The sequence below is a fragment of the Convolutriloba macropyga genome, chromosome 2 (genome assembly GCF_964194025.1).
Source record: "Convolutriloba macropyga chromosome 2, txConMacr16.3, whole genome shotgun sequence".
NCBI classification, from domain to species: Eukaryota; Metazoa; Xenacoelomorpha; order Acoela; family Convolutidae; genus Convolutriloba; species Convolutriloba macropyga.
Genome location: NC_134469.1, coordinates 43,864,043 through 43,883,197, shown reverse-complemented (window position 1 = coordinate 43,883,197; position 19,155 = coordinate 43,864,043). Strand labels below are relative to the sequence as shown.

Here is a 19,155-nt window from a genome sequence, read left to right as displayed (position 1 = left end):
TTTCCAAGACCTTCACTCAATCTAAAATCTTGGCATATAAGCAGGCCAATGGAACAAAATACTGTTATACGATTTTCATAATATTCTTAGTAACAATGTGACTAAAGAACTATAGAAAAACTTTTCATGAAATTATAAGCATTATACTAAAATTTTTATTAAGATCTTAAGTTAGGATTTAATATGTCAAGACTTTTCATGATATGGCATTAGCATCAAAATTTCGCCTGTCTTAGACATAATGTAATAATTATTGTTGCAGTTGGAGTTTTATGAACACTTTCAGCAGTTTGAAGCATTTTTGCCTCTGACGAATAGCTCGAATGACTGTTGGAGAGACTCGTAAGGAATACTTCTGAGTAGTTGTTTGAACTCATCTCTGTCTATTTTGCCATCATAGTTGTCATCTGCTGAATTGATGAGAGCCTCGCACTGCATCTTCACAACGTCATCATTTGCAACTGACTTGGAAAACATCTTCCTACAAATAGCCAGTATGTTTTTTCCTGTTGAACCCCCCCCCCCATCTTCAGTTACACAGCACACGTACCAGTACTTGGTTAACCATTATGCATTATTATGTAGAAAATATGGCACGTACGTGCGCTTGGGGGTGCAAATAATATGCAAGAACTAAGCCGGTGAGACATAAACCGAGAAGGTCCGGAATATGACAAGACTTTAGTCCCTTCAAATTTGGCCATGTTACCTTTTATGACCACAATCAATCTATTCGTTCCTGAAGCGTAAGGCCAAAATTTAACGACCGTTAACTTTTTCCGGATAAAGTACTTCTGATCAAATTTACAAAAAAGAACAATCAATAATTGCAAAAAAAATGTATGCACTACTCCGATTTTCATAAAAAGAATGAAATTGGGATATTTATCTTGCAAAATTTACATCGTGATGAAAAAACCTGAGAAGATTCTGGACTTACAAAATCTGATATCGATCAGGGCAAGATCATAAGGGTTTGATTGTCTGATCATAAGTAATTTGTAACAGGATCATGAACTGGGATTCCACCCTATAAAACTACATCCCTTGTTGAGAAGATGATTTTCTGCAAAAAACTGGAGATGAAAGGGATTGTTTCCACACTTCTATACTGCTGGTCCGTACATTAGATACTTAAATGACGGGGTTATTCGGGGGACCACATGTATAAATTGGGAGTTCATCCCTAGTTCTACATTTGGAATATAGTTAAGAATAAAAAAGTTAAATGCAAATATGAATTAATAAGTTATGTTTAACACCATTAAAAATGAACCGAGCGTGAAGGGATAGAATAATTAGGTTAAAAAGAATGAAATTGCACTGGTTAGCAGAGGTTGATTTTAGGAGATGGAATTTAAGAGGTGTTCAGTTGAACTTCCCTTAACGCGTTAAGTTTTATGACTAAGAGAGTTCTTAGTTAAAGTTTAGTCACCAAAAAATTTAAGTTAAAAACTATCTCAAATGAGTAGAGATTTAAGCAAACAGACAATACGGGAAAATGATTTAAATCTGAAGTTATCGACGAAAAAGTGCTGGTGGTTGAGCGTGCAAGCTCAATTTATACTTGAGGACACTTGTCTTTCTGGTATCATATTGGATAGAGATAAAAATGTCGACAGAATCAAAGTTAAGTTAGTATTCTCAAGTATTCTCAAAGAGGCGTGTTGTAATCACGTAATGTTATTCTCAGTTTGAGAGTTAATGGTCTTAAAATAGTAGTTAATTTCAAATTACTTAGTAATCTATTCACATGATAAACTGGATATTGTTCAAATCAACTTTGTGCTTCACGCACTATAACGCAATTCTCAATATAGCACTAAGATTATCAAGTAAGGTTACTGAGTGTAGCACACTTCAGTATATCTCATCTTGGTTCATAGAAGATGACTCAAAACATTTAATTTCACAATTTTAAAAAAAATTTTGTTTGCTTAACTTTACAATAATCAAGCTTAAAAATTTTTTGAGGTTGAATAATTTGATATATTTTATCGTAGCTTTTTGTTACTGAAATTTTTTCTTGAAAAAAAGGGAATGACAAAATCTTGAGTTACACAGTCGTACAAAATAATATGTCCAATGTTTTGGGTGGCTGTTATATTAGAACGTTTGTGGATATTGAATAGAAGTTGAAAAAGATTGAATGACAATGTGCTAAGTTAAGCGGTCGTACAAAATACTAGGTCCAACCTTTTTGTATGTCTGTTATAGTAGGCAGTTTGAAGATTTTGAATAAAAATGTGCTGTTATTACATCTGAAGTTGTGCATTGAAAATGATGTAGATTGAAGAATATTAAAATGTCCATAATGACAAGCAAAGTAAATGGATAATGAAATCAAAATCAAGGCGCACTACATTACAAGGGCTACTGTTGCGGAAATAATTCCCCAAATAAAGAATTTGGATTCGCAATTCTTTTTTGTTTGAAATGCTGATAAATAATTACATAATCATATTAAGCTTTAAAGTTGTATTTCAAGGAAACAATGTTCAAAATTTGTTGATCGCTATGAATTGTCTATAAGAAGTGATTTCTGTTGCACTTTATCATCATTTAAAATTCAATAACATTGTCCCTCTGATCTGAATCTTCAAGAAAGAAATTGATTTCACATTGGAACTCGGAATAGTATATGCTATAGATCATGTAAATTTTATCATTGAAAATAATTTGTTTAGATAAATTTATCCATGCCGATACAAGATTTTGAGAAAGTAAGCACTAATCTCTAAACAATTCAATGTAGACACCTCCTTCAAAATATGTGTTATTTCTGAAGAAGAAAGTAAATCAATGTTTGTGTCGATAGCAATGGGGAGAATGAAGTCTAGATTAATCTTTGAAACAAACGATAGAAGAATTAAAAAAGGGCTATGTGTACAATAATTTTATATGTGGCGGGAAGAGACCAAGACGTCGTTCGCAATGCAAACTGTGTAACACATAACGAAATTACCCAATTGTAGTGAGTGAGAGGTCGAAATATTAAATTTTTGATATTAAGGAATTCTTCTGTATGAAAAAGTTTTAGTTTTTTGAATAGGTCGTATTCAGGATTTTTATGATAAACGACGTTTTCATTAGAAAAGTTGTCGTGCGGAAATAGTATTTTTTTTCTTACAGCTCCAATGTCCAATGGACTGAAAAGAAGGCGTAGAACTTATTTCCAAATAACAAGTTTTGGAAGTTTTATTAAATTGCGATTCACTAAAATCAACAGTATCGCTGTAGGTTTTAATATATGCAACGTCTATCGAAAGATTGTAAGACAAGTAAATGAGATTATTAATGAATTCGCTGAAAAGACTGAATGATAAAAACGGACTGCTCGTTGACTACAAGTCCGAAGCAAGGTAATCGCTGAAGTCATCAAACTGAATCAAAAATTTCATTGGATAATGAAACGATAACTATATTGTCTTCATTAGTGATTGGAAAAGTATAGATTCGTTAGAAATATCCGGTATTATACTTACTGAAATTAATGGGCCCAAAGTGCCAATCAATTTATATCCAAAACTAGGCATTACAACAAATTTTCTCAGCGAATAATTTTCCTCGGCGCCGGAGAAAGATGAAAGAAGAATTGAATGAAGTACTGAACATCAATAACCACAAAATTATTTATTCCATTCCCTGAATGCTCAACGTGATGAGCGCAGGATTTGGAGTTGATGATTTAGGTTTGCGATTACCAGTTGGAGCTCAGTGATCCGTTGATCGAGCTGTTGAGATCGTTGCCTTTCGTAGGAAAATTTTGTTGTACCTGATAAGTAAATATTTCAAGCTAAGGAGTGAGATTTGCTGTAATATTACCAAACGGGACTGTTTTTAATCGCCCTTGTGGAGAGTGATTAGCTTATAAGACTTTTTTGCGACAGCTAGCCAATGGGGTCAAATCTAATAATGTTTGGTTGCAACTGGTAGATTAAATTCCAATCATAGTTCGGGTGTTCACTAAAACCGGGGTTTATAGCCCTTGTTTCAGCTTGCTGTTGTTTCTGTAGGCAATATTTCTGGGAATAGTTGGGTAATGGTGAAGATTGAGAAAGTTTGGTCGTGATGATTGAGTAAGTGTAGTGTTTGCTAAGACTTTGGGTACATTAGTTTTTGTTCTGGATATTTTATTTCTAGTGGTATCACTGTGCTTAATGTCTCTCTAATAATTTTTTTTACGTGGTTGTTGTTTCTTGACATTTTTCCCTGCAGTTTTAGTACTCTCTTCTTAGACGATGCAGTAACTGTTGATGAACTATTACTGGTTGCCTAAGTTTACACTTCTGAAACTTTGATTGTTAAGGTGGAAGTTGTAGATGGAGTATTATGAGTTGTAGGTTGTACTTAAGACTTTTTTGCGACAGTTATCCAATGGGGTCGAATCTATTAATGTCTGGTTGCAACTGGTAGATTAAATTCCAATCATAGTTCGGGTGTTCACGAAAACCGGGGTTTATAGCCGGTGTTTCAGCTTGATGTTGTTTCTGTAGGCAATATTGCAGGGAATAGTTGGGTAATGGTGAAGATTGAGAAAGTTTGGTTGTGATGATTGAGTAGTTGTAGTGTTTGCTAAGACGTTGGGTACATTAGTGTTTGTTCTGGATATTTTATTTCTAGTGGTATCACTGTGCTTAATGTCTCTCTAATAATTTTTTCACGTGTTTGTTGTTTCTTGACAATTTTCCCTGCCGTTTCAGTACTCTCTTCTTAGATGACGAAGTAACTGTTGATGAACTTTTACTGGTTGCCTAATTTGCACTTCTGAAACCTTGATTGTTGAGATGGATGTTGTAGATGGAGTATTATGAGTTGTAGGTTGTACTTATGCTAAAAATTGGTCGAGATTTTAAACTCAGATTGTGATTTAGAATTGGATTGTGAATTAGAATTCCTGTAATTGTCTGACCACATGAAGTTTTTTTTCTGCAAGAATGTTATGAGTTTGTTAGAGATAGACGAAAGTCCCTAAAATTTCAAGTACTCTCTACTCTTTATTCTTTTCAACGAATAAATCTTTTTGAAATTGTTTTTTAAGGTTTTTTTTTCTTAATTTTTTTGTATCCTCATCATATACAAATCATTAGTAAAAGAAGTCAGTTTGGCTTATGTTTTCATCATATAGTTGGTTGACATTTAGAGAAATAGAGGAATTAACCTCATACTGGAGACGTAGGACCCTTATGGTCTTTTCTGTTATTGTCTTTATTTTTTTTTATTCATTTGGATTATGACAATCATTGTCTTTGTCACATTTTATAGCTGGTAACCTATGATTCTTTTGATTAGGTGAAGTTTGAACAACACGTTCTGTAATATTATTTTTCTCAGAATTTACAATATGCATTTTTCGCTCTCTATTTTCATCAGTGTAATTATTCCTTGAATTATTTGCTTGATAGATAGTTGTTAGAATTAGAACTGACAGTAAATCAACTGTTGCAGCAAAGAATGCTTTACCAAAATGAAAGGATGCCTCTGTAATTTTATTATTTAGCTTTGCTCGGATTAGGCATAGAACTATGTCGGTGAGTAGCTTAATGATTAAGAAGGCGGCAGAAAATATTCCGCATCGCTCAATTATATATTGTATCTTCCCGAAGGTATCAACAAACCTATAATTAAATAGGTTGGCTGAAATGAATGCATCAAAACAAGTTGTTCCCGAATTTTAATAATCTGTCTCTGAAACAATTGAAAATGATTCTCTACTAATTAGTAATGAGTTTGTAAAGTCTTTGAGAGCTTCGTTTATAATGGAGTTAAAGGTGATTGAATTCCATAAGTCTGTCTCTTTTATAAGTGTAAATAGAAGCAATAACGCTTGCATTAGTTATATTCGGATTTTGTTGAATGACCATATGCCATTAAATGAGTGCAGGTCCTCTAGATTTTGTTATCTGTGGGGTTAGATCGACCCAAGAATTATCATCATCAAAATCTAGTTGAAAAAGTGTGAATGTTTTTTAGAGCACAGTTGTTCTTCGGCTTCAGTGAAGTTTTGTCTAGAAACAAACTTAACAAATTGTTCTTCATCTTCAGAAAGAACTGATTTTTTTATAACACTTATTGAGAATCTCTCAAAGTGAACGAAATTCAGGAAAAAAATATAGGCCGGGCAAGATTGCCACTTGTTTTCGAAAACATAGATCTGTTTATTGTCACAAAGATTAATGTATAGAGAATGAATCATATGCTGTAGGGAAAAAAATTGTTGTTGACTGCATAATGACGGTAGTTTATTATAAACCTGAAACAAAATTCTATGTAAATCAAATTCTGACTGAGCTGAGTTAAGTATAGGATCATTCAGTATAAAATACTTGTTATTTGATTTAAATATTTGTGCGTCAAGGGTACGAATCATGGTGAAAAAGCAACTATAGGGTTCATCCCATGTACATTTAAATGCAACAGTAGATAAAGAATTGCAGCTTCTGACTGATAAATGACAACGTAAAGCAATATTTTGCCAGTTTTTAACTGTGCCGTCTCTCAGGTTTACATTTAGGCTAACATTTTGCAGACATGTTTCATAAGTGTAGTGTGTGATTCATCATCGAGAGTTACATTCATTGTTACCAGTTCCAACGTTGGCTCAGTTAAATTTTCAGAATAAACCTCTGTCAAAACCAAAATCTTTTGAACTGGATAAAGGGAAAAAACTCATCGTTTTTCTTTCCTTTGCAAATTTGCTTTTCTGAGCACATAGATTAACTGAAGTACTCATAGTATTCTGGGTGGCATCTATGGCACTTGAGTCAAAAGAATGGCAAAACCAACGTACCTGTTGTAGGTTTGCTTTACACACAGTTAATGCTAGCTTAAATTTATAACTTGTTAAACATTGACTCGTGCTTGGGTAAGGCTAGTTTTGTCAGAGCAAGTTTCGCAGGTGGCTACCTTGTTTAGAGAATACATCCAAATTGAGGTCATTTTGGAGCTATCAAAGTAATTGACATGACGATAGGAGCTGTATTTCTTTAGATATTCATCTTTTTAATATGTGCGGCGTCAGTAAGAGACGTTAAGGGTAGCAGTGCAAGACATATAATGAAGATCAAACATCTTCCAGTGCAAGCATTTATGACAAAGAGAAGAGCAAGAGGTATTATAGCAAATATTTTAAGCAAATGAGCAGAGCGAAAATGGTTTCCTATGCAGGTTATAATTAATTTTATTTTTGAGGAAAGCTCTTTCTTATCAGTACAAATTTTCTGTTCTTTAAAAAAGCTGTTTACAGTACCCGCTAGGTTTAAAAGATCGTAGGACCTTTTCAAGTCTTCGACAAATGATAGTTTATCAGAAGGCAATAATAATCTAAGGTACTGTATTTCTTCAGGTTAACAATTGTGTTAATTTTGGACACATTCTTTAAAGCGTGGATGACAACTGTGATATCCGAAAAGATTTTCAAGCATTTCTATACGTTTATCAACATCTGTTACAGCAAGTGAGAATCATTTTGTTTGTAACATACGTTAAATAATTCATCTTTTGCGGATGACTTTTTGATTTCTGCGTCTTCCAATTAAAAGAGGAAGACAAAATAAGGTGCGCCTTTCATATTCAGATTAAATATATCAGTAAAAGTAATTTGGTATTTTAGCTTGTGAACGGTATCTGGATTAAGGAGAGCCACAAAATAAAACAAATTTGGCGTTGTTTTCTGATGTTAAAATGATGGCAATTATACTCTGTGGATGAGAAACACAACACTTGTTAAGTGCTACAATTTTACACGCCGATTTCAACTTTTCATGTAGAAGGAATGTTCTAAAAAACAGCCGAACGTAAGCAAGACCAGTAAGTTTTTGTGTCTCAAAGAAAAATGATAACATAGATTAAAGACCTACAGTATGCAATTTTGAAGTTTTGTAAGTCCTATCTGTAATTTTAGGAATCTTGTCAATGATTTTAAGTCTAAATAACTCTTTAACTTCGGTTGAAAAATCTTTGACTAATTAACTTTCATCTTCTTTGACTTTCTTTATTACCTCGCTTTCAATATTCTCGGGCACCTCTTCCTGTTCCAATGTATTGTTTTCCACTCTTTGTATTTTGTCAATATCATCTGTGCTTGTATACAAATAAACAATTTTTCCAGAGTTCCTAATTTTTGTTACATTCATTATTACCAGTTCCAACATTGGCTGAGTTAAATTTTCAGAATAAACCTCTGTCAAAACCAAAATCTTTTGAACTGGATAAAGGGAAAAAATTCATCGTTTTTCTATCCTTTGCAAATTTGCTTTTCTGAGCACATAGATTAACTGAAGTACTCATAGTATTCTGGGTGGCATCTATGGCACTTGAGTCAAAAGAATGGCAAAACCAACGTACCTGTTGTAGGTTTGCTTTACACATAGTTAATTCTAGCTTAAATTTATAACTTGGTAAACATTGACTCGTGCTTGGGTAAGGCTTGTTTTTTCAGAGCAAGTTTCGCAGGGTGCTGCCTTGTTTAGAGAATACATCCGAATTAACATCATTTTTGAGCTATCAAAGTAATTGACATGACGATTAGGAGCTGTATTTCTTTAGATACTCATCTTTTTAATAGGCGCGGCGTCAGTAAATGACGTTAAGGGTAGCAGTGCAGGACATATAATGAAGATCAAACATTTTCCAGTGCAAGCATTTATGACACAGAGAAGAGCAACAGGTATTATAGCAAATATTTTAAGCAAATGAGCAGAGCGAAAATGGTTTCCTATGCAGGTTATAAATAATTTTATTTTTGAGGAAAGCGCTTTCTTATCAGTACAAATTTTCTGTTCTTTAAAAAAGCTGTTTACAGTACCCGCTAGGTTTAAAAGATCGTAGGACCTTTTCAAGTCTTCGACAAATGATAGTTTATCAGAACGCAATAATAATCTAAGGTACTGTATTTCTTCAGGTTAACAATTGTGTTAATTTTGGACACATTCTTTAAAGCGTGGATGACAACTGCGATATCCAAAAAGATTTTCAAGCATTTCTATACGTTTATCAACATCTGTTACAGCAAGTGAGAATCCTTTTGTTTGTAAGATACGTTAAATACTTCATCTATTGCGGATGACTTTTTGATTTCTGCGTCTTCCAATTAAAAGAGGAAAACAGTATAAGGTGCGCCTTTCATATTCAGATTAAATATATCAGTAAAAATAATTTGGTATTTTAGCTTGTAAACGGTATCTGGATTACGGAGAGCCAAAAAATAAAAAAAATTTGGCGTTGTTTTCTGATGTTAAAATGATTGCAATCATACTCTGTGGATGAGAAACACAACACTTGTTAAGTGCTACAATTTTACACGCCGATTTCAACTTTTCATGTAGAAGGAATGTTCTAAAAAACAGCCGAACGTAAGCAAGACCAGTAAGTTTTTGTGTCTCAAAGAAAAATGATAACATAGATTAAAGACCTACAGTATGCAATTTTGAAGTTTTGTAAGTCCTATCTGTAATTTTAGGAATCTTGTCAATGATTTTAAGTCTAAATAACTCTTTAACTTCGGTTGAAAAATCTTTGACTAATTAACTTTCATCTTCTTTGACTTTCTTTATTACCTCGCTTTCAATATTTTCGGGCACCTCTTCCTGTTCCAATGTATTGGTTTCCACTCTTTGTATAATGTCAATATCATCTGTGTTTGAATACAAATAACCAATTTTTCCAGAGTTCTTAATTTTTGTTACATTCATTATTACCAGTTCCAACATTGGCTGAGTTAAATTTTCGGAATAAACCTCTGTCAAAACCAAAATCTTTTCAACTGGATAAAGGGAAAAAATTCATCGTTTTTCTTTCCTTTGCAAATTTGCTTTCCTGAGCACATAGATAAACTGTACATAGACTAATTTTTTGTTTAATTAGGGAAGATATCCCTCTCAAGGCCATTCAGTCTAAATAACCAGCCAATTTTGGCTTTTCTATTAGCTGCAAATTTAATTGTAGTGCGTGATCTCTCATAGGAAGTAGCGTTGTTTTCATTGTATCAATTGTTTGCTTCTCGTTATGACTAGCTTTGGAAATCAGATTATATACTAATCTACATTATCTGTTCTACCTTATCTGTTCTGAAAGTTATAATTTTACATGTATCACAGTTTAAACTTCTGCCGTAATCTTTTAAAAACAGTATTTGTTTGAAAACTGTGTTGGCGAAGGCTTTTCTCATCTCTGCATCTGACGATTATGTGGGCCTTATATGCGTATTAGAATCAAAGATGGATTGGGTACGGAAATCTACGTATTTAGTACATGAATTACTTTGAATTTTCTGTGTTTTTTGTAAATTGTTTGCTACTGTATTCAGTATGAAGCAACTGTTAAAATCCTTGCCTTTTTGAAGTTTTGTGCTTGCAATTTCAGCACAGTTTTTGATATTATATTTTAGTATAGGTTTTTTGGTTATGTCACGCATAGCGTATCCTGTAATTCCTCTATTTGTCGGTTTTGGGTGGTTTTGTTGATTGTCCATGAATATGATGCTTAGGAACGTTTCAGGTGGTGGGCAAAGGGTGTTTATAACGACTAAGTCAGTTTTGGCGACATTAATATGAGGCTTGAAATATGTTTCTGGTGGAAAAAATGTTTGATAAGAGTGCTTTTGCTTATGCAGTTGCGTACTTTTCTGGTTTAGAAAGATTTGCTGAAATTTGTTTAAAGCAGTCAATTTGTTTCTGTATGGATCATATTTCTTATTGTTGAATGATTTATGGCGAATTAAATTCTTCTCAGTTTTTAATTATACTGTGGGTACATCGAAGTGAGTTGTTTTCAGAAATAATTGACAAAAATCGTCGCCTATTTCTCCTATCTGTTCTGTCTCCAATCTTTAGTAAGAAATACTTTATGGGTTACTGTATATTTACCGTCGCTTTCAAAACAGGACTGAATATTTGTGTAAACAAGCATTCTGATTGAAGAATCAGTTTATGCTTTTTGATCACAACTTTTTGTAGGTGTAAATTTTGTCCAAATTTTACTAGAGCAAGGTATGTAGGATGATTGATGACATTGCAAGTTGAACCTGGGCGAATCATAAATTCTACTTCTATGCCAATATTTTTTTAGTGTCTGCGGTGGCAAAGTGATATAAGTTGAGATATATTCCTAACTTTTTACCACTTTCTTGAGTAGCATTCAGAGACTTTATTAGTTTAAAGGAAAGAAGTTCTGTCATTTACGTAGTCATCCTCACCTGCAGCAAAACTTATTTGGCTTTGTTGTTGTTGAAATTTGTTAGGTTTTGATTGTTTTTGTTATAGATTGTTGTTTCTTCTTGGTGCATAGAAGCTAAAGCCTTGTTGTTGCTGTTGCTGTTACTGTTGTGGTGATTCTTGTTCGAGATTTGATTCATTTTTCCAATATGTATTTTGCTGAGGGAACGTTTTCTCTTACGGTTGAGTAAATCTATTATCGTAGATGATAAAAAAAGGGGTTTTGTTGTTGAGAATTAGACTTGTTCAGTCTAGGATTATAGTTTCAGTAATCGCCTCTTGGTTGATAGCTTGGTTTCTAGGAGCATTGTGTTGCCTCTGTTAATTTTCTTATAATCATTTGTGAATGTTATTTTTTGTCTTCTCGGTCCAACTAATTCCTTTCTTAGCTTATTAACTGTGCCATCTATCTGTCTGTATCTTTGTGCACCTAGAGGCATATTGACCATTTTTTCTGCAAAAGTCACAGAGTCTATTACTGTTAGGTTTGCTTTTTATGTTTTTGTATCTTGTCACAGAAGTATTTTTAGCTTTTACTTCGTTGCTTATCTGAAAAAGAATTAATTTTGCAATGAAGTGTTTTAAATTAACTAACTCTTGTAGCTTCATTAGATTTTGGTGTTAAAGAAAATGTTACCTCTTTAACAACTAAGTGATCAACAAATTGTTTTCAGGTTTTTGAAGGATTTTAATTAAATTTTTCGTGCGCTTCACGCCTTGTGGTCTTAGTATCTTATAGCAAAATCTACGTAATTCTGAATTCAATGTCTTTGTTGTATTTCCTTCTCTTTTCTTATCTTCTCTATACCTTCGATACTTGCTGGTATTTTTTCTGGCCAATCTCCAACCTGTATCAACTCCACTTCTTATTCTCTGTAGATAGTTCTTAATTAGTTCTCCTTCCTGCTTGACTGTGTTCTCAGCCTCAAGTCTGAATCACACCGGTCTCTACCATTTGTAAATCTTTAATAAATTTGTCTTTTAAAGTGTTCCAATCTCTGCCATCTGTAACTTCTCTTTTGAAACTTTCTAGAGCTGTATCAGTCAAAAGTGAGCTGAATAAGGAATGTCGCTTTTTATCATAGCTTGTTTGTTTAGCCGGTGCTGTAGGCCTTGCTCTGAGTATTTTGTTTTCTACAGAAATCCAAAGGAAGCTGCCACCCTGATTAGGATAACTGCCAGAGAGGGATAAAAGTGAAAAGTTTAGGTATGTTATTGGAGTTTCAGATGGGGGAATAGGGGCTGATGGGGGACTAGTAGTACCAAGACTGGATAGTACCAAAAAAGATTGAATGTACTATTTTAAAAAATTGTTAAGCACGGTTTAAACAAAAAATAGTTTAAATCAATTTCAACACTAATTTATGTATAAATTGAGTTATATTCGAGGCCTCTCTGATAATTTAATTGAAAAAATTAGACTAAAGCCCCTCCGTGACCACCAATTATACTGCTGGCCCGTACATTGGATAATTAAACGACAGGGTTTTTTTTCGGGCCACATGTCTAACTTGACGTTTCAACACCTAGTTGTACTCTTGGTATATAGTTAAGTATTAAAAAAAGTTAAAGACAAATTTGAATTATTTAGTTATGTTATAGAGCATTAAATGTGAACCGAGCCATGAAGGTAGAGAGTAGATAATTCATTAGTGTTGAAGTAGAACTGGTTATCACAAATTGATTTTTTCTAAGTTAAACCGTAATTTATGTAGATTTTAAGAGATATTAAATTGAACTTACATTTTTTCCCAAAATTGTGCTAAGTTATTTTTTCATGACTCAATGAGTTCTTAGTTATGAACTAGTCACAAAACATTTTAAGTAAATACCTATCTCAAATAAGTTGCGATTTAAGCAAAAGGACGATACGGAAGTATGATTTAAATCTGAAGTTATCGGTGACCAAAATATTTCGTGTGGTTGAGCGTGCAAGCTTGTTTCATACTTGTGGACACGTGTCTCGCTAGTATCCTGTTGGATAGAGATATCAGTGTCGACAAAATTATCAAAGTTAAGTTGGTATTCTGGCAAAAGCGTAATATAATCACGTCATGGTATTCTCATTTCGGGTTTGTTGTCTGACAATAGTAGTTTATTCAAAACCGCTTAGTAATTTGTTCACTTGTTATTTTGGACTTTATCCAAAACAAGTTTGTGTTTCACGCACTATAACGTAATTTTCAACATAGCACTAAGATTATCAAGTAATGTTTCTGAGTGCAGCACACTTCAGTACACTTCAATTGAACTTGGGTTCAAACCAGTAACAATTGGCCTGTATTCCAAGCTCCAGTTTAACGATGATGCTTCATAAGTAGGAGACATGGGATTTTCAAAGCAAATCTCTTGCTTAGTCCTACTTGACCAAATTTGACTATTAGTAAGCCCATGAGTCTGACTTATGGAAAACCATCCTTCGACTTATGGATAGAATGCAGGTACATCAGTACTGATGAGTTGTCATAACTTTCAACTCTTTGACAGCGCGTATTGAGCTGATAAACTTATTTGTTTCTTCAGAACAGATATTGTCGACATTTATTGACGACATGACGAGAACATAAAAATTGCGGTATTTTTGAAACATCTAACACATTTACCAAATACATGTTTATATAATTTGAAGAAAAGACGCAGGTCCAGACAATGCAGACGGCAAAATTTTCCTAATATAATTGCAACAATTGTTCTTCGTATAATTTCTTCGTATTCAAACAGATTTTTGCGTGCTCGAGTTTCAACTTTCGGGCTTCCACGTTCCCAAGACTTTCGTGCGTAACTGGCCAGACTTTCGTGTGTTCATGCCCAGATGTTGGCGGATACACCAAATTTCTGTTCATTTATATCCAGATTTTCGTGCGGTCTTCATGTTTCCAGACTGTGTTTTTGAACACACGACGCCCCTTCATGTGTCTTGTTCCCACTGGATTTACCGATTTACACCCAGAATCTCAGTCTGGGTTGACATGAATTATTCGAAAATTAGAAAAAAAACTGACTGAAAAAATTCAGGACCCTGAAAACCGCAAACGAAAAGGTGTGTATAATACAAACAAAAAAGCAATATAAAGCTCTAAAGAAGATATAAACATCAAAACTCAATAAATACATAGGTAAATATGTGGACAAGTTACCCTGGTCGACTTAACTTTGTAGCCATTCGAGAACCATATATGGTTTCATATAGGCCATAACAATAATTTTTGTTGCATGATCTAGCTAAGTTTGAGGAAAACTCCGCAAAGGATGCTTATATGGTATCCAAGCGTCCGATATTATATTTTTGCGTTCTTTGACCATTCAAAAATACTCAGAGAGCATTGGTTGTTTGATTTAGCAATAAGTGTTAAAACAGCCAGTTGGTGTATGATTGTTTTTCAGGGTCAGGTGTATAGTTACCGCGTTAGCATGGACTACAAATATGGCTTGGATATGATTGTCAGGAAAGGTTTACGATTGTCAACACTGGTGCTTTTTAAACGTATGTGACCTGAGTTCTCGTTTGGTGATTGTTCCAGATCCGTCCCTGTCAATGTAGTCGAATATGAAATCACAGTACTCCTTGTACAGCTCCTCAGATGCTTGATGCTCCATCATTTTTATGAACTCCTTCAACTCTATCTTCCCAGAACCTGCAACCCAAACAGTTGTTCGATAGGAAGAATGGGTATCAATTGTTCCTTCTAACCTCAGTAGAAAAATAAATATACCTATTTGTCTTAAGTCAGTGTGAGATCACTCAAATTATTTAAACAAAAGAAACACGTGCTAAACCAAAATACACATCGAATAATTAAGAAAGGAATAGATATATGAAGAAAACATGTATGAGATAACTGTTCACATCTTAAAATGAATATCCATTTGATTATACTTATAAACATTCATATTTAAAGGAAGTAAAATATCAATTTGTCAATGAAAGTTTCATGCAAAGTTTAATTAAATACGGCATGTAACTTATTTTCATACGGCATTAAATTAAGTCAACCTCCAAACTTATTTTAGGGGTTAGTTATTTTATGGAGGCCAGACTTTTCAGATTAGCCAATTTTGATTAAAAGGTATATATTGCAGAGCAATATAAAATTGGTAAACTGAAGAACTGCTCCAATCCTTGAAAACACTTTTTGAATATTGTTTTTCGAAAATAAACATAGCTCAAAAGTTTCAGAATTCAGCAAGAATTCAGAGCTGACCTTTATAAACACATAAAGCTATAAATATTAAAAAGTTTGCAAGTAAGCTAGCTTAAATAATCATTTAGAATTTCAGAAAGATTACTGCTGACAAAATAAGTTTACGTAAAACCACGCACATTTGGCAGCTTTTAAATAACGTAGAAAATCGTCAGCTGAAAAACGCATTTGTTAAAAAGATTACAGTTGTTCATCTATTTTATTCATCACAAAGTAAACAACTGAAATTTTTTACAGTTTCTATTGTATAAATAAAGAAAAATTCGATTATAATTGATTTGTTCATGATACTTTTAAGTGATTAGTTTTAATTAATGATTAAAAATTAATGCTCGAACTGACTCTTCAAACAAACTTTCTGTTATTGAAAATGAAATTTAGAAACATTTTTTTTCCAGTTTTTTCCTAACTCCTTGAAATGGACGAAATGGTCGAAAGGTATTGGTTTCGATCTTTGTTTGCAGGAGTCAACAAAACTGTAGCTATAAATTATTAATGCAATGGCTTTGAAAGCTTTCATTTGTTGAGATAAAAAAGACGGCTTGAAGTTAGTTTAAAAGTTGTTTAATATTTGAAACAGACATGCCTTGGAAATTTTCAGTTCTCCATTCCCCCCTTTCTTCGATAATTGTTTTTTGTCAAACGTTCAGTTTCATTAGTTATTGTCAAAAAAATTAAAATTGAAAGCAACCTAGAAATTTCGGTGGGAAATGATTTTATAGTTACTTTATAGCACTCCGTTAAAAGATGTTCCGGCAAAAATACATTTTTTTTCAAATTCAATGAAACACGCAATTGTATACATGAAGACTGAAATAGGTGCCATCTAAGAAGGCAAACTCAGATGAGTATTTGAAATTGGTCTATGACATTGATTAACGTTAAGGTTACAGGTTCTTCTAGAGAACTCCTATCTCAGTTCGTTTCAGCTCAAAGTTTATAATACGAAAAAGCCCCACCCAATGTTATCTGGACCTGGTTACCTATCGTTAGCGTGAATGTGTTCTCATTTTGAAAAAGGTTGAAAAAATTACTTGATTAGACAAGTGGCTTTTTAAAGAATAGATCTTTCTGGTTCTCCTCTAGGTTTGCTATTGTCTGCTCTGAAACGCTGGAAGGCTCTGAGCACTTGTCAAGCGATTAAAATAGCCAAAAAATCCGTTCGACAGGAGCAAAAAACTTGTCTAGCTCCGCAGTTTTTGGTATCAAGGGCATCTTGTACAGATAACGGATATTCTCATAAAGATAACAAACGATAACAAACTGAAGCTGAACGGCAACAAAAACTTATCATCAATTCCCTGTGCATTTTTCCAGCGATTGTCTCAAACTTGTTGCATGCAATGTTCCTCCTAAAAACAAGTGTTCATTTTCATGATTTTTGCTGAAAAAAATCAAATAGCAATTTGCCAGTTTGGGAGAAATTAAAAAGCATGAGTTGCTCTTGTAGAAATTAAAGTGCTGCTCTTCCAGTATTGAAAACCCGTTTGCATTCGTGGAAAGTTGTTAATAAAACATTGACCACACACATTCAGAACGAGTTTTCCGAGACCGTTAAAAATAGCTCATTTTAATTAAGAATTTCTTATGAAGCAAAAATTGAGCAACTGCGAAATGATTTTGGAGAACTGAAACACACCTCTAGAATATGAGGCTAAGTAGCTAGTCGAAACCAAAGACAAACGGCAAACAGAGAGTAAGCAGCGAAAACAATGAGGGAGTCAAAGTCGAGAAATCAACGCTGATTAGATGTGAACATAGATATGCGCGATTAAAAGTCTTGTCAGAATCTTGCACGTTGATTCATATTATTCAAGATACGAATCTGGGAAAAATATGAATATACATTCTAATGCTATAGAAAGTGCTAGACTAACTAATTCGAACGGAAAACTGGCGCTCATCTTCGTACTCATTTTGTATTCATTTGACGGATTGCTTCAAGATGCTCGCAAGTCTTTCGGTTTCATTTTGGGAACGCCATAGGGCCATTTTAAAGCACAGAACCTTAACATATTTTGGTGTCCTCAACAATGAGAGACTGAAGGACAACCACCCACCGTCAATGTCGTATTCTTTGATGAGGGTTCTGGCGTCACTGAGTTGGTACTGGGTGTAGCCTTGAGCTAGCATTGCACCCAACATTTCCTGTTCGTCTAGACAACCGTTCTGGTCTACATCCAGACACTTGAACAGCTCCACACAGTTTCGTTTCTGTTCACGACTCAGTCGAACTGGCACGAGAAACATTATCAAAATTGACTCTTAATTTCTTTTTAAAAAATGTACAATCATTTCCGTTCACACGTTTATACTTTTGTTTGCTTTTGCCTACTCATCTTTTTGAAAATCAATTGATCGATTTTTTAATTAGACTTTTTTGGATTATCACAACCAATCAAACAATATGTTTGACAAACTTGAACAATCTGTATCCAAATTTACAAAAGTCAATCCCCTCTGCTGAATAACCAGCTTCGAAATGTTTAATTATTACATGCATACTCTTTTGCAGGAAAATTTATCAAAGCATGCATCATTAATTGCATTTTAACAAAAGAAAACGAATTCTTATTTCAGAGAAAAGCTCGTCAACGTAAAAGTGAAAGAAAAATTTAGAAACTTTAGAATTTTTTGTTTTTATTTCGATCGCAGAACGGGAAGGGAAACACATATAGAAAAGAGAATTGTCGAGAAGGATAACTGATCCAACAAAAATTAAGAGTCATTCCTTTGGGCAAGCCTTGCCCGCTTCCGCCAGACGCCATTAGAGTGAAACGAATTGACAGGCGAAGTTAATAATTTGGTAGAATGAATTGAATGGACTGATCGGTCAACACAATGAGATGTACACCTGGTTGTTGACAAACAAAACAGTGATTGAACGTCACCACTAAGTAGAATAAGCATTCTATTGTGCCTTTGATGGTCTTATAAGCTAATCAAAAGAGTCTGTTCACCAAATCTCACCTCAAATTCCAAGCATTATAGCAACTTCGTCTGGATGTTGGAAATAAAGAAAGTTATTCAACATAACATAAGTCAGCTAAGCAGAGTTTGCTTTTGTAACCTTGAACGTTAAAAACAAGATACAGGACAAAGCTTAACAGCAGTCAAAAACAGACCCTTTGTAACTGTTAACTTTCAGAATTTTTCTCTAATTTTTTTATTGAGTCTAGCAACGTTCAATCTAGCAGCAATGCTCAATTTGAATTTAAATTGTTGTTGCTACATCAATTTTTTCTTGGCGGAGAATAATGAAAACTGCACGACAGCCAACCAGAAATTGTTATGCCGGCAAGCTTATCGTAAGCATTCAAATTTGACTGAAACACGCTTTTAGACATTTCTTAACCCAAAGTTTCTAACTGCATAAAAACTGATGCAATTAGTGTTGGACTGCTGGAAAAGTTGAGGCTTCCTAGATGAACAGAGATCACGTTTGAAATGACAGAGGATAAATTATTATTACCGAACTAGGCTATTAAGTAAAACCCGTCTTGCTCATCAGTGGAACAGAAATGACACAAAATTGGGGTCCCCAATAAAAACCTGGTGCACAAAAACTTCGAACAGTCTATAATCAAGTGTTTTTTGTCTTCCGTGTTTTTTAACAACAACGCATCAGCTTTTAGATCACATACGTCTGTTAACTCTCATCCACTATTTAAAAAAACCAGCCACAATCTCCCGAAGAGTCTATTTGTTCCGACCCCTCCTGAGGGGGGGGGGGGAGGAAA

The 19,155-nt window shown here is 33.9% G+C and overlaps 1 protein-coding gene across 1 annotated transcript; it reads right to left on the bottom strand.

The window, feature by feature from the left end:
- Nucleotides 1-139: 139 nt before the first annotated feature.
- On the bottom strand, nucleotides 140-17,665 carry LOC142334912 (uncharacterized). The gene is made up of 3 exons (XM_075383241.1): nucleotides 17,476-17,665; nucleotides 14,707-14,848; nucleotides 140-481 (listed from the first exon to the last, which is right to left on the bottom strand). Exons 1-3 carry the CDS (start codon nucleotides 17,663-17,665, stop codon nucleotides 283-285), a joined length of 531 nt encoding a protein of 176 aa, XP_075239356.1. The 3' UTR covers nucleotides 140-282.
- Nucleotides 17,666-19,155: the final 1,490 nt, after the last annotated feature.